The following is a 16044-nucleotide window of genomic DNA, read 5'->3' as shown; positions in this document are numbered from 1 at the left end:
AGTATTGCCTGTTATTTAGCATTATTACTGTTTTTATTTTATCAGGATATACCGCTTAGTTTAAAAGTTATTACGTTTTCTTTACAATAAGTAATTGGAAGAAAAAAAATTCTATAAAAAATAAAAAAAAAATCTCAAAAAATTATTGACCTATTTTTTGTCGATAAAAATAGGTCTAGTTTCATCTATTTTCATATGTACACTTTAACGTGACTCACACTGTATTACTGTGACTATACATGACATTTTATGTAAACAATGATTTTATATGACTACCTACTATTTTAGTACTATGAATATTCAATGAGATTAAAATATACAAACCTCATACTTAAATGGTAGAATAAGAAAAAGTTATCATTGATATATTAATAAGCTAGGAGTCGGTTCATAAATAAAATACCACTCCAAAGATTGTAAGAGTGCCAGACTGGCAGTCTTGTTAAACTCTTGATACATAGATTTATTATTTTAACCTTACGGGACTATTCCCACCGCTGCAAATCCTGTGTAGCCAGGATCTACAGCTTGACCGCCAATAACCCAACCAGTGAAGGTCAAGTTTGTCCCGGGGGAAAGTTAAACTGTCATTGGACCTGCAACGAAATTAATCAGAAAAACGTAGGAGTGTGAGTGGTTAGGAAAAAAAAATACTATTAATTAATTTTCATGTATGTATTTTGGAGAAGGCCATAGGTATTGTAAAAAATAATAGGGTAAACTGCCAGTCATTGGACACTTAAGAAAGTGAGAGATTCCGACTGATGGAAATAAAAGGGCGTTTTTTTAAGGAATATTCATTGTATTTGAAGGAATATTAATTTTAAGAAAATTCAAGGGTTGTTTTGTCCAATGACTGGCAGCCGTCCAATGACTGTTGGTTTACCCTATTACAAGTTTATAAGCAGGGTTGCATGATTTAAATCAAGTTGATTTAAATCATGATTTAAATCGCGATTTATATTGCATGATTTTTTTAATAAAAATCACTGATTTAAATCAAAAAATGGAATTAATGAAAGGCTGGGAGTTTATATTAATCAACTGTAATGTTCGAAAACAATGTTAATAATAGGTGTTAATGTATGAAATTGATGTTTTGAATAGAGAATAAAAAAAAATATTTTTTCCGTACAAACATGTTTGCGATTTTTTAGATAACCACACAATTTTTTTTTTGGTGGTGTTGCCAGAGTTATACATCAATTCTACGTAAATAAAAATGTTTTCCGTAAGAAAAACTAAAAAATGATCGCAAAACGCAATAAAAATCGAAAAAATCAAATAAATCGAAAAAATCGTGATTTAAAAAAAAAACTGATGTTTTTGATTAAAATAAATAAATCATGATTATTTTCCACCCTGTTTATAAGACTGGCTAAAAGTGAGTAAAAGTAAGATAATTGTATTTGATAAACAACAATAAGTTAAAGAATGTAATCTATTTCTTTCTAGTGGCAATGACAGATCCGTACGGTACAACGGGGACTTTGACCCTAAAATGGGACCCGAAGAATCTGGAGATACGAACCACTTCGGTGGAACGTACTTTAGAGCCGCTTGTGCTTCAAGTGACCACGCTGGTCAACAGCAAGGATAAGGCAGCGAAGAAGAAGCGTCCTGGCAAGTCCAAGCGGGCAAGCGCTCTGGTGGCAACGGTGGAGCGAGCCACCGAGATATTCATCGAGCGCGGGCAGACCATTGCTTATGAGAACCCGGAGATTACGCAGGAGATGCTGGCTGCGGTCGAGGAAGTTAGGAAGGCTGGTAAGTTAATTGTGTTTTTCCTAATACCATCAGTTGAGTATTTGACCATCCTACTAATATCAGGTTAGGAAACCTGTCTTATCAGTGTGAGGAGAATAATTCATCTTACATTTGCCACAATCTCTGCTACTTGTGGCAGGGAACAAGTTTTTACATGCCGCACAAGTGAAGCTAGTTGCATCCACTTGCAACACGCCTACACTGGCGGCCACTCGCTAGAAGAAACATAACTAACTAGCGGCCGCCCGCGACTTCGTACGTGTCAACGCGTGGATCCCATTTACCTTTCATCTACCTTAGGCGTGGAGTTTCGTAAAATTCCGTCTTAGGCCCAGAACAGACGGTGAAACGCAACTGCAACGAAACTGCTCCTGCTTGTTGCTTTTGAGTTGCATCTAAGTTTCTGCGGCAAAGCAAAAGGAGGGTTATGATTTTGACAGGCTATGTATGTATGTATGTATGTTCATCTGTTCCCTCGTAACTTTTAAACTACCTACTTATCAGAATTCGACAAATGACATATCATTAGAAGAGTCTTAATTGTCCACTGGTTATAGGCTATATGAAGTTTCACAAAATCTAATGTGGCGCCCTCTAGTGGACGAAACATAGAATAAAAAAAAAGTTAAGATAAATATGCCGTGTTTGGTATCATTTGAAAGCGCTTTACTTGTAAATTTTGAATATGCTAATGTAGTTGCATAGTAATTTTCATGTTTGGAAAGGCGTAGTCACACGTTACATACCTACCTACCGTAGCACTTCGACAACGTGTGACTGCGGTTTTCCAAACATGAAAATTACTATGCAACTACATTAGCAACTTTGTTCAGTTCAATGTTCTGAAAATCTTGTTTTATACTTTTTCAGCGTCGTTTTTTAGATATCATAGGTTCTGAGATACTTCCTTCTGAGGTTCTGAGATAACTCCTGTCAAAAAAGATTTTTTACAATCCCAGTCCCATTAACTAAAACTTCATTTGCCCATCGATTCAACACGTTTCTCAGCCCATTTATTTATAATAAAATAGTAAAATTCTGCAACATAAAAGACAAACCTACTAGAGAGGCTAAACACAAAATAGGAACATGGCTTACCTCACTAAATTACGAAAACACAGAGCATTTCATAAGAATAGTACAATAAACAAAATGTGAAACCTACGACATACCTACACTTCATAATATTTTATCATCAATCACTAATTACTTAATACACGACACATACATAACCCATACTTATAAAACATACAGCACAATTATTGATTTTTTTTTATTGTTTTTATGTTCTAATAATAGTTTTAAGTACCCAAAATATTGTAAAGTTATCTCCTGGCCTCCACGAGACAGGCTTGCCTAGTGTGGAGTCCAAGATTAATATGAAAAATGTAATTGTTTTTCTTGCAATAAACGATTTTATTATTTTTTTTTTATTACCTCCAGGAGCAGCAATGAGCGTAGCCGCGCGCGAATTCTCCGAGCAACCGTGCGCGTCCGCCGCACGCTCGGCAATGGTTCGCGCCGCGCGAGCGCTGCTGTCGGCCGTGACGCGCCTGCTCATACTGGCTGACCTGGTGGACGTGCGGCTGCTGCTGACGCGCCTGCGGACGGTGAGCCTTATCCTAATACATTTAGGGTCGGTTTTCCTTGCTCCAAGACGAAGACAGTTTTTTTCCATCCACTATGATGTGCGGCTGCTGCGAGCGCGCCTGCGGACGGTGAGTGTGTAGTTCCGAGGTGCGCCAAGAGATGGCGCTGGACGCAGTTGCATCGCGGTATCATTTGATTTTTTCCTAAACTATGAGTAAGATTGGAGACTTGTAGGGACATCCATCATTCTGACAGACCTTCATTAGGAGATCTTCTCCTAATGAATTTCTGTGCTTGCGTAGTAAGTGAAGTGAGATCCTGACATAGAGCCTCTTCTGGTCTGGAGAAACTACGTCATCATCTCAGTGAGATGCTGACTTAGAGCTTCTCACTTGATGGAAACCCAGTATTTTCAATAACTGAGGTGACTCATTTTGGTAAGATATGGATGATGATGGAGGTAGCTTCGCTAGCCTAGTAAACGCTGGTGGTGTGGTAGGTAGCTAGTGTTACCAATAGGCTCAATAGACCTTGAAATAGTGACGTCACAGGTCTATTACGATTGTGGGTGGCTATTGTAGTCGAACCGCGCCTGTCCCTGAGTCTAAGACAGCCGGTCTTTCCATCAGAAGACCACAAAACTAGTAATAATAGTGTGACGTCATCGCTCGGCGATGGTGCGTGCCGCGCGAGCGCTGCTGTCGGCCGTGACGCGCCTGCTCATACTGGCTGACCTGGTGGACGTGCGGCTGCTGCTGACGCGCCTGCGGACGGTGAGCCTTATCTCTATACATTTAGGGTCGGGTTTCCTTGCTCCAAGGCGAAGACAGCTCTTTTAGGGTTGGTTTTCCTTGCTCCAAGACGAAGACAGTTTCTTTCCATCAACTATGACGTGCGGCTGCTGCTGACGCGCCTGCGGACGGTGAGTACCATGTAGTTCCGAGGTTTGACAAGAGATGGCGCTGGACACAGTTGCATCGCGGTATCATTTGATTTTTTCCCAAACTATAAGTATTTGGAGACTTCTAGTGACATCCATCATTCTGACAGACCTTCATTAGGACAACGTCTCCTAATGAATGTCTGCTTGCGTAGTGAGTTCCTGATGTAGAGCCTCTTCTGGAGAAACTACGCTCTAAGCCACCATCTCACTGTGAGATGCAGCAGAGATGCTGGCTTAAAGCTTCTCACTTAGTGGAAATGGAAACCCAGCATTCGCAAGTATCAACCACTGAGGCAACTCATTTTGGTAAGATATAGAGGTAGTTTCAAGGTAGGTAGCTAATGATACTTATAGGCTCTGTGGACCTTGCAAATGTGACGTCACAAGTCTGTGAGTGCCTACTAGTAGTTCCCTGGCTCTGGCCAGAGACAGGTGTCTCAGAAGACAGCCGGTCTTTCCCCTATAAGACCATAGAACAACGCTGCTGTCGGCCGTGACGCGCCTGCTCATACTAGCTGACTTGGTAGACGTGCGGCTGCTGCTGACGCACCTGCGGACGGTGAGCCTTATCCCTATACATTTAGGGTCGGGTTTCCTTGCTCCAAGGCGAAGACAGCTCTTTTAGGGTTGGTTTTCCTTGCTCCAAGGCGAAGACAGCTTCTTTCCATACACAATGGAGAATCTCTGCTCTTGCTGACGCGCCTGCGGACGGTGAGTGCTGGAGCGCGCCTGCGGACGGTGAGTGCTACGTAGTTCCGAGGTTGGACAAGAGATGGCTCTAAGCCAGCATCTCACTTATCTGTTGTCACCCCCTGATGCTTGGCACCCGGGGCGGACCGCCCCCACCGCCCGCCTATTCTGCTCGGAGCGTGTCGGCCTCACTCAATAGACTGTAAAAGTGACGTCACAAGTCTAAGTTGGGACCGTCTGAAGGTGGTCTTGCCATTTGTTCTCCTTGGAGTCACCATCCCTTCAGCGTCCCGAATCCTTATTGTATGTTCTATAACCGCTACAGCTATTACTTTATTATTTTGATTTTAATATTGTGTGTTTGGCCACAGGTGGAGAACGACTTGGACAAGCTGAAGTCGGCCTCATCGCAGTCCGAGCTGGTCGAGTCGGCGCGTCAGTTCGGCCGCTCTGCCGACGAACTGGCTGCGCAGGCTGCGAAGAGGCAACACGAGCTCAAGGTATGTGTATGTGCTAGTTAGTGGGGTATCTACCAGATAGGGCAGCGCAGATAGAGATGTGACACGGCGCTATATGTGTCTTACTTACGTACGTACGTTAGGTAGCTAGCAGCGCATACCGGGCAAGGCTAAAAAGAGACCAAGAGAAACATTACCCTCCTTCTGGCGCAGTCGGGTAAAAAGACGGCTTTCACCCGTTTTCTTAGGTGACATGAAGAGACGCTACGCGACGTGACGTGACGCGACGCTATGTGCCAGGACGCGGAGCAGCGCTTGACTACTCCTGGCTGGTTCTCGGCGGCTCTTAGCGACTCTGGACTCTCCCAGAGATCTTGCTAAGAATGCACTGTTCTTGATAGTATGTAGCAACATACCATCCACCAATGCTGGGACGTCGCATTGTCATAATGACATCTCAGTTTAGGCAGAGCAGCTCCTGTATGTCTTGCCTTATGGCTATCTAGACAGTGCTTTTATGGGCACTATCGGTTCCAATAGGCGTCGCTTAAGACCCTCGTCTCGCGAGCCTGTCAGCTCAGGTAGGAACGACTTGGACAAGCTGAAGTCGGCGTCATCGCAGTCCGAGCTGGTCGAGTCGGCGCGGCAGTTCGGCCGCTCCGGCGATGAGCTGGCTGCGCAGGCTGCCAAGAGGCAGCACGAGCTCAAGGTATGTAAAATTTTCTTTTTCTTTTTATTTTTCTTTTTATTGTTCTTTGTTTTCTTTTTTTTCCTCTCTTTTCTTTTCATATAAGTTGCACCTCAACCCATTACGGTCTATTGTGCTTCCCATATACTTTCCTTGTCATTGTCCTCACTTGTTATTAGTTAATACAGTGGTGCCAACTGGAGAGTTTTGAAGCGGTAGAAGGACCATCGCATTTGCAATCATTAGGATGGCGCCACTGTATAGTAAGGTCCTGTCAATTACCAGTGGCGCCAACTAATTATAAAAACAAAAGCCTTCATTGATTGGTGGTGCAAAAATGGGCTGTTTAGAATTGAATTGCGCCACACTTCTTGACCATAAAGTTTCTTAACCTGAAGTCTTGAAACATACATTCAAACTGTCTATGGTTGCAGGAACCGGTGATGAAAGACTCGCTGGCTGCAGCGCGGGCAGTGCTGAAGAAGCATTCCACCATGCTGCTTACTGCTTCCAAGGTATGTTGATTTCTTTGATATTTTTACCAAAATAAATAATTAAATAAAAAAAAGATATCCTTGAACATTTTTTACACTGCGCCTCTAGTCCCAAACTAAGCAAAGCTTGTACTATGGGTACTAGACAACGGATATAAACATACTTAAATACTTTTTTTTTGTAAATACATACTTATTATTACTTTGTCCAGCAGTGGACGTCATTTGGCTGAAACGAACGAACATACTTATTATACATAGAAAACACCCAGACCCGTCACAGAAATTAAAATTCTTCATTTCAATTTCTGCCCGACCGGGAATCGAACCCGGGACCTCTCGGCATAGTAGTCCGTTCTGAACCACTACACCAAACGGCCGACTATTTAATAATAATAATTTAACTAACTAATTAACTAAGGGACGCCAAGTAAAAAAAAACATCGTGTCGCCACGAAGTCATGAGAGCGTGGATGTCTTTTTTTTACTTAAACGTTAGGAGGTGTCACAATAAAAAAATCATAAATGCGTGGCTGCTTAGTGCTCTTTCTGGTTTATTATTTCCTAGCTCGCAGTCTATTAGGCCTGTTCATCTCCCCGAGTACGCATTGAAAACAAAACACGCACGGCGTATTAAAAAAATCACGAGCAAGTAGCACGTATTCTATTCTCGCAGTATTCTTCACCTGAGGTAAAAAAAAAACTATGGAACTAAGATAAAATTCGCATGTGGCTAGGTGGCGACGCAGTATTTCTTGTAGTTGTCATTCCTATTCCCTATCGCATCAACATAGTATAGATGACCCACGCTGAACTGTCCCACCAAACTCAATGACAGGGGGGCGCTACCATCGTTCAACTATATGGTTTCCAACATGGCAAAAATCGGAACCAGCGATCCGGTATTGACGGTGGCGCCCCGCTGTCAATGTCATGGATAGGACAGTTCAGTATTTTGGAACTATACCGTACCTCTAACATGAACAACTTTCGTCTTCGAATAGTTTGCGTATTCGACAAAATGCGATACTCAACCTTCGAATTAATGATAATTTAATTGTCAAAATAAGTGTCGTGCAACCATTTCTCATACTAAGTTCACTTTACGACACGTTCACTAGGGCGCTGTTTTAGTTTTCAACCGACTTCAAAAAAGGAGGAGGTTCTCAATTCGACCCGTATGTTTTTTTTTTCTATGTTTGTTACGCGATAACTCCGCCAATTATGAACCGATTTGAACAAATCTTTTTTCGGCGTATAGGTAATACCTCAAGGGTGGTCCCATTTAAATCTAATAATAGAAAAAACAACCCCCAAGGGTGGAAAATTGGGGATGAACTTTTTTATACGCAATATCTCCGCCGATTATAAATCAATTTGAACGATTATTTTTTTGTTGAATAGGTATTATCAAAAGGGTGGTTTCATGCGAATTTGAATAAAATATTTCACCCCCAAGGGTGGAAAATTGGGGATGAACTTTTTTATACGCAATATTTTTAATTTTTAGTTTTTTTTTGTGTTCACGCATTTGAAGTCGGTTTTATTTAAAAAAAAAAACAAATTTTCGTACTAAATCTTTTGACGGCGATTCGAAAACGCAAGCGATTCGAAGTCGAAAGCTTTTCGTGCTAGAGGTACCGATCACTGACGTATGTAAACGAAACAGTGCTCTCTGTTAAGTTTGAGACAAGATAAATTAAACCATATTGTTAACGACATTGAGTAAAGCCTGGTCTGCGAGCACGTAGAATTTTGTCCAATGACCCCAAGCTACTCATCCTTATCGCTCGCGCGTAATTATATTGCTGTCGCGAATGTGCGACGCGCGCCCGCAGTGAGTGTGCGAGCGCGACAGCAACATAATTACGCGCGAGCGATAAGGATGGGTAGCTTGGGGTCATTGGACAAAATTCTACGTGCTCGCACACCAGACTATAGACATTATTTGAAATACCTTCGCGAAGAATATTTTGTGTACGTATTATTATTTTTATTAACACACTCTTTCTCAGGTGTACGTCCGCCACCCTGAATTGGCGGCTGCCAAAGCGAACCGCGACTACGTGTTACGCGCTGTATGCTGCGCTGTCGACGCCATATCTGCAGTCGCGCACGGCCGCGCCGCGCCGCATAACGGTTAGTAAACACTACTATACATTACGCTACATAACGCTACACTGCACTATACTACGCTACATTACGCTAAACTGCGCTATATCATACAATACTGCGTTATACCACGCTACACTGCACTATACTACGTTACATTACGCTACACTGCGATACACCACGCTACATTACGATACACTGCACTACACTACGCTCCACTGCGCTACATTACGATACACTGTGATACATAGCGCCTTCATTACGTTACACCGTGCTACATTACGCTACACTGTGATACATAGCGATTACATTACGTTACACTGCGATACATTGCCATACACTGCGCTACACTACGCTCCACTGCGCTACATTACGATACACTGTGATACATAGCGCCTTCATTACGTTACACCGTGCTACATTACGCTACACTGCGATACATAGCGATTACATTACGTTACACTGCGATACATTGCCATACACTGCGCTACACTACGCTCCACTGCGCTACATTACGCTGCACTATGCTACATTACGATACACTGCGCCTACATTACGCTACACTACATTATACTACGCTACATCACAAGTATACTGCGCTACATTACAAGTACACTGCGGTACATTACGATTACGCTACATTACGATTACGCTACATTACGCTACACTGTGTTACACGACGCTACGTTACGATACACTGCGCTACATTTAACACTCCACTACGATAAACTGCGCTACATTACGATACACTACGCTACATTATGGTACACTACGGTGCACTGCGCTACGCTACACCATACTGCACAAATACAGCACGTATTATGTTATCAATGTCTAATTTATTTATTTTTACAGGAGCCAATCGTCCCCCGGTCGAGGGCCCTGGAGAATTGGCTCAAGCGCTCGACGATTTTGATGTAAGTATCAAAATGGATTAAATTCGATATCGACAGCTCCTAATTTCTTATACAGTAGGCCACATCTTATCACTTTGTTTTTCACCAGTTGGCGCCATTGTTGTAGGCGCCAACTAGTAACCGGTAATACTGCAAGTGTTATCGCATTAGCTGGCACCAGTTGGCGCCTTACGCAGTGGCGCCAACTGGGCACAAACTCAATTCAATTAAATTCAATATGTTTATTGCATTCTATGTTCTACATAAGGTCTTAAACAATATATTGTATACGAGGGCTGCATCGTGTATGGAAAAATGTGTCAAATTTCGCGGAGAATACTTTAAAAAGCAATAAATACATTTTTAAATAGTAATGTTGTTTCACTTCCTTGATTCCCGAAATTTTCAGTGCCGCCCTCGTAGTCTTAAACATAGACCCGGTTTGGGCACAGCAACATTGTGTTTTACAAACATTTATTTATTAATTCGGCATGCATTTAATGTTAAGAACTTCAGAAATACTTGCTTATCAGGAGCGCATGGTAATTAAGCTTATAGCACTAGCAGTAGTAGCAGTTACCAATAGGGATGTTTCCTGGGTAAAAAAACAAGAGTTTTAATTAGTCCGTCAGTTAGCATATCAAAAACTACTCGACACGTATTTTTCACTTTTTATTTAAAACTAATGAAAATGTAAAGAGATAAAGCGTGCCAAAATTCTAAAGAAAAGGCCCGTGACGTCAGTGAGTGCGTAAAAGTGCAGCACTTTGTGACGTCGCGCGGAACTTCAACGCACCATAACTTTGTTTGATTGACAAACTTAAATCACTTATATTATTGTATGCCAACCAGGCGAAACATAGTGAGACTATCACAATGTAATATTTTTATCTGTAAACACCTATGTTTCACAATAAATAATTTTGAATTTTGAAACAATTCAAAATATACGTGTCCATTATTTTTTTATATTAAAATTGACGGATTAAAAAAATTTTTTTAGGAAATAGCCTATTGGCGCCATTATCGAGTGGCTCACCAGAGGCGTTAACTCATTTGCTTTCATAGTTACTAATTGGCGCCCAGTTGGCGCCACTTTTCCCCAGTGGCGCCAACTGGGCGCTCAACTCATTGCCTTTTCTCTTTCCTTCCAGGAGCGCATGGTCATGGAACCGCTAGCTTATTCGGAGCTGCGCACGCGGCCGTCGCTTGAAGAACGTTTGGAGTCAATTATCTCAGGCGCCGCGCTGATGGCGGATAGCGGCTGCACCAGGTGAGACAAGGCCTCAGAATCTCAGGATTAAACTCAATAGACAGTTTGACACCATTCCCCAATAATTCGAAACTACAACTGTTTTAAAAATACCTTTATTCTGGTCTTAAAAACTTAGTTCATTTTAAATTACCTGTAAATTACGATTTTCGTTCGCATTGTAATTGAAAAAAGTAGTTTAATTGAGTTGACAAAATAGTGACGTCACTTGCTTGTAGTGCCATACAAAATCTATGGGAGAGTTTCGTTTTGACAGTTTTAAAAAGTACGTCAATTGACTGGTGGTGTCAACATGTCTATTCTAAAATAATTTGAATAAAAATCGAGCCCCCGACCTTTCGTTTGCTGGGCGACTGTTTTGACCATCTGATTCCCACTTTAGGCCCGGTTTCCACTAGGGCGGAGTGAAAAATGATTTGAATAACCAATCAGATTTCATTCTGACAATTTAATTCAATCTCAATTTATGAAATGTCTGAAACATAGTATGTACTATCGGCAACAGTGTTAACTGCCCATTGCAAGTCATGTCATCTCGTTCTAACGCAAAGAATCACCAGTTGATTAGAGCGAGAGCAAAAACGGAAATGGATAGTTAACAGTGTGGCCGTGTGTACCTACATCCTTCTTTACCATTGGTTCCCAAAGTGGGATTTAAAGGTCCCCCAATTGTGTACTTAGGTATAAAAAACTTGCGACCGCTGAGAGAATGCATTCCAGACTGCTCGATACGACCAATAAATAATCTTGACTGGAGGTAGGCGCGGATTTTTTGTATGGTCGAAAGGGGGCGCGTCTCAAATAAGTTTGGGAACCAATGCTATACCATCGTCTTGATGTGGTGAAAATATTGTTCTTCTGCTTATACATAATACTACCCTTCGTTTTCAGCCAAATGACGTCCACTGCTGGACAAAGGCCTCCCCCAAGGTTTTCCACAATGAACGGTCCTGCGTTGCCCGCATCCAGGCTCTTCCCGCGACCTTCACCAGATCGTCGGTCCACCTAGTAGGAGGCCTGCCCACGCTACGTCTTCACGCAGTGTGCGAGCGTTATAGGTTGCCAGGGGCAGAGGTCGTCGGTGTTGGTAGCCTGGCATCCCCCGGGGATTCTTCGCACCCATTAAAATACTACCCTTATTTTAATAAATTTCATTTATGATTATACCATCATGGCCAAAATGTGTTGTGTCCAGGGACGAGCGTCGCGAGCGTATTGTAGCGGAGTGCAACGCAGTGCGTCAGGCCCTACAAGATTTGCTCCACGAGTATATGACCAACGTAAGTGTTCTTATCTAGAGTAGCTTCACAGTTCATTTATTAATGTCTTTTAGATGTTCCCAAAAATATAGAGCAATACATTGTTGACAATTTTGTTCATACGCGATGTTTGATCTGACAGCAGACCGCCTACAAATGCTTTAGGGCTGATTTTTTAATGGTCGGATAACTTTTAACTGAATTATAACGCAATTACTATTATATGGCGCACGACAGAATGTAGACAAATGTTGACTTTTCGACCGCTGGTATAAAACAGCTGAGCTGTATTTCGTCTACCGCTACGTCATATGGGAGAAGTTCACTGTGCGGGAAGTTGGCCAAGACGTAATAGTGTGAACACCATCTCGGTTATTTTCTCCTATCTCCTCGCGTGCGTGCCCATATTTCGGTGTTGGTTGGACAATTTGCCGTATGGTGTACTTCCGCCAAGTGACTCTGAAGCGCGCCAAAACGTTGTTGCGGCGACCAGCCGCTAGGTGGCGCTCTTACACTTCAGTTTAGCGTCCGTACTCATGACCAACTGCGACATGTATTTTATTATTTATTTGAATATGTTTTTATAAGTGCTATGTTTTGTCCTAGGCCGGCAAACCAGAACAATCCGAAGGCTTGGAGCGCGCCATCGAGCATATGTGCCGCAAGACGCGCGATTTGCGTCGGCAGCTGCGCAAAGCGGTCGTGGACCATGTGTCTGACAGGTAGTGATATATTTGACAATTAAAGCCGTGTGTGACAGGTAGTGATATGTTTGACAGGTAGTGACATGTGTGAAAGTTGGACATGTGTGACAACTAATGACTGGTGTGACAGATCCTACTAATATTATAAAGTAAAACTGAGTTTGTTACTATTTCACGCAAAAACTACTGAACGAATTTTATTGAAACTTTACAGTATTATTGTTTGTAACCCAGATTAACTTATATAGGCTATAATTTATGCCGATCTGTGACGCTAAATTTCACGCGGGTGAAGCCGCGGGCAAAAGCTAGTAGTGATATAATTGACAATTAGAGACGTGTGTGACAGGTAGTGACTTGTGTGACAGGTAGTGATATATTTGACAGTTAGAGACGTATGTGACAGTTAGTGACATGTCTGACAGTGAAGGTGTGACAAGTAGTGACATGTTTGACAGTTAGTGACTAGTAGTGACGTGTGTGACAGGTAGTAACGTGTATGATAGTTTGTGACGTAATTGGCAGATAGACCGACAGTAGTAGTAGTGACGACAGTCAATGACGTGTGTGACAGCTAGTGACAAGTAGTGACGTGTCTGACAGTTAGTGACGTGTGTCGACCATTAGGTATTACTAAAAATATATTTAACTATATCATATCAAACTTTATCATTAATTTCTTGTCCACAGCTTTCTGGAGACCAACGTGCCTCTCCTGGTGTTGATGGAAGCAGCACGCAACGGGAACGAAAAGGAAGTTGAAGAATACGCGCTCGTGTTCACCGAGCACGCCAACAAGCTTGTGGAGGTCAGTCATAGCCGTCATAGGTCATAAACATAACTGTCATAGTCAAGCATCATAACTTAAATCATAGGCATAAGCGTCATAACTTAAGTCAGTCATAGTCATAAGCGTCATAAGTCAGTCTTAAGCGTCATAAGTCATAGTCATAAGCGTCATAAGTCAGTCATAAGCGTCATAAGTCACAGTCATAAGCGTCATAAGTCATAGTAGCGACGGCAACGAGAAGGAAGTTAAAGAGTACGCGCTCGTCTTCACCGAGCACGCCGACAAGCTTGTGGAGGTCAGTCATAGCGTCATAGGTCACAGTCATAAGCGTCATAAGTCATAGTAGCGACGGCAACGAGAAGGAAGTCGAAGAATACGCGCTCGTCTTCACCGAGCACGCCAACAAGCTTGTGGAGGTCAGTCATAGCGTCATAGGTCACAGTCATAAGCGTCATAAGTCATAGCAGCGACGGCGACGAGAAGGAGGTCAAAGAATATGCGCTCGTCGTCACCGGGCACGCCAACAAGCTTGTGGAGGTCAGTCATAGCGTCATAGGTCACAGTCATAACCGTCATAGGTCATAGTAGCGACGGCAACAGAAGGAGGTGGAGGAATACGCGCTCGTCTTCACCGAGCACGCTAACAAGCTTGTGAAGGTCAGTCATAGCGTCATAGGTCACAGTCATAACCGTCATAGGTCACAGTCATAAGCGTCATAGGTCACAGTCATAAGCGTCATAGGTCACAGTCATAAGCGTCATAAGTCATAGTCATAAGCGTCATAGGTCACAGTCATAAGCGTCATAAGCCATAGTCATAAGCGTCATAGGTCACAGTCATAAGCGTCATAAGTCATAGTAGCGACGGCAATGAAAAGGAGGTCGAAGAATACGCGCTCGTCTTCACCGAACACGCCAACAAGCTTGTGGAGGTCAGTATTAAGGCTCCAAGTTCGACTCCCTTTGAAAGTCTTCTCTATGCTGTTGTTTCAGCTGACAGACGTCCACTGCTGGACAAAGGCCTCCCCCAAGGATTTCCACAAAGACCGGTCCTGCGCCGCTCGCATCCAGGCACCTCCCGCGACCTTCACCAGATCGTCGGTCCACCTAGTGGGAGAACTATGCCTTTTCTAGGATGTAATACCATAAACTGCATCTCACTTAACATCTGATATGATTGCAGTCATAATGTCAAATACCTGTTTTGTTGTGTATAAAAAATATTTTGATAAAATACTAAAAACATAAAACACTACATTTATTTGTAAATGGCAACGAAGCTGAAACGTCAAGTGGCAAAAATTGGAACTAATAATTGTCATAATTATAATATGGGATACTATAGTGTTGTCCAACGTGGCAAAAATCGGAATTAATAACCCAATATGATAGTAGCGCTCTCCTGTCAATGTCATATTTGGAGCGGTTTAGTGTTGAACGACTATATGGCGGGGTTGCACTATCTAATTTTAACTTTGACAAACGTCAAAAATCTGTCAAAATCCATACAAAAAACACCGGTTATGTTCATAGTTACGGTCAAAGTAAGTTGGTGCAACTCAGCCAAGTTTGGAGTCTTGGTGACATTGATGTGACAAAAAGTATGTGCTATGTCTGTAGTTAGATTTTTGTAAGATAAAATACAGGAGTTACTTTAAATATGTATTTAAGTATTCCAATGTTGTTGTCCTCAGGTGGCGAACCTGGTGTGCTCGATGTCAAACAACGAGGACGGCGTCAAGATGGTGCGCCACGCCGCCTCGCAGATCGAGGCTCTGTGCCCGCAGGTCAGACACTTGACACCTTACTTTACCAACGACCACTCCACTGACCACTGATGGATTAAGGCCTTCCCCCATAAATATCCACAACTATCGACTTCTTGAGGCGCACGCACGCGACATGCGAAAATGCACTGCATGAAAGAATCACACAACCTATTCCGATTACATACTAAAGCCTGGTCCGTGAGCACGTAGAATTTTGTCCAATGACCCCAAGCTACCCATCCTTATCGCTCGCGCGTAATTATGTTGCTGTCGCGCTCGCACACTCACTGCGGGCGCCCGTCGCACAGTCGCGACAGCAATATAATTACGCGCGAGCGATAAGGAAGGGTAGCTTGGGGTCAATGGACAAAATTCTACGTGCTCACGGACTAGACTATACATAATACTTATTTGTTCATCATCTCATCATCTCATCGCCAGGTGATCAACGCGGCCCGCGTGCTAGGCGCACGTCCGCGCTCGCGCGTCGCGCAAGAGAATGCTAGTGCATTCGCACGCGCCTGGGAGGCCGGCGTCAAGCTGCTGACCGACGCTGTTGATGACATCACTACTATTGACGACTTCTTGGCTGTTAGCGGTAAGTAGAGAAA

At 42.8% G+C, this 16044-nt stretch overlaps 1 protein-coding gene across 5 annotated transcripts in view; it reads left to right on the top strand.

Annotated features, from left to right (window-relative positions):
- The window catches only part of alpha-Cat (catenin alpha), a 79601-nt gene that overhangs the window by 1567 nt on the left and 61990 nt on the right, over nt 1-16044 (top strand). For 2 of the 5 annotated variants that reach the window (XM_028301269.1, XM_028301268.1), the window contains exons 2-13: nt 1456-1767; nt 3211-3377; nt 5362-5490; nt 6571-6651; nt 8646-8769; nt 9598-9659; nt 10793-10911; nt 12107-12191; nt 12777-12892; nt 13565-13682; nt 15359-15451; nt 15875-16031. In XM_028301269.1, the coding sequence (XP_028157070.1) occupies nt 1456-1767; nt 3211-3377; nt 5362-5490; nt 6571-6651; nt 8646-8769; nt 9598-9659; nt 10793-10911; nt 12107-12191; nt 12777-12892; nt 13565-13682; nt 15359-15451; nt 15875-16031 (1563 nt within the window). Of the gene's footprint in view, nt 1-1455; nt 1768-3210; nt 3378-4028; nt 4131-4252; nt 4280-4997; nt 5012-5361; nt 5491-6570; nt 6652-8645; nt 8770-9597; nt 9660-10792; nt 10912-12106; nt 12192-12776; nt 12893-13564; nt 13683-15358; nt 15452-15874; nt 16032-16044 lie in introns of those variants that run through there. The other 3 variants (XM_028301270.1, XM_028301271.1, XM_028301272.1) reach the window with 3 other exon arrangements.

The sequence above is a fragment of the Ostrinia furnacalis genome, unplaced genomic scaffold (genome assembly GCF_004193835.3).
Source record: "Ostrinia furnacalis isolate ACB-3 unplaced genomic scaffold, ASM419383v2 OfSCF0895, whole genome shotgun sequence".
Lineage (NCBI taxonomy): Eukaryota > Metazoa > Arthropoda > Insecta > Lepidoptera > Crambidae > Ostrinia > Ostrinia furnacalis.
Note: the sequence above shows the minus strand (reverse complement) of the source record. Positions and strands in the feature narration are given on the sequence as shown.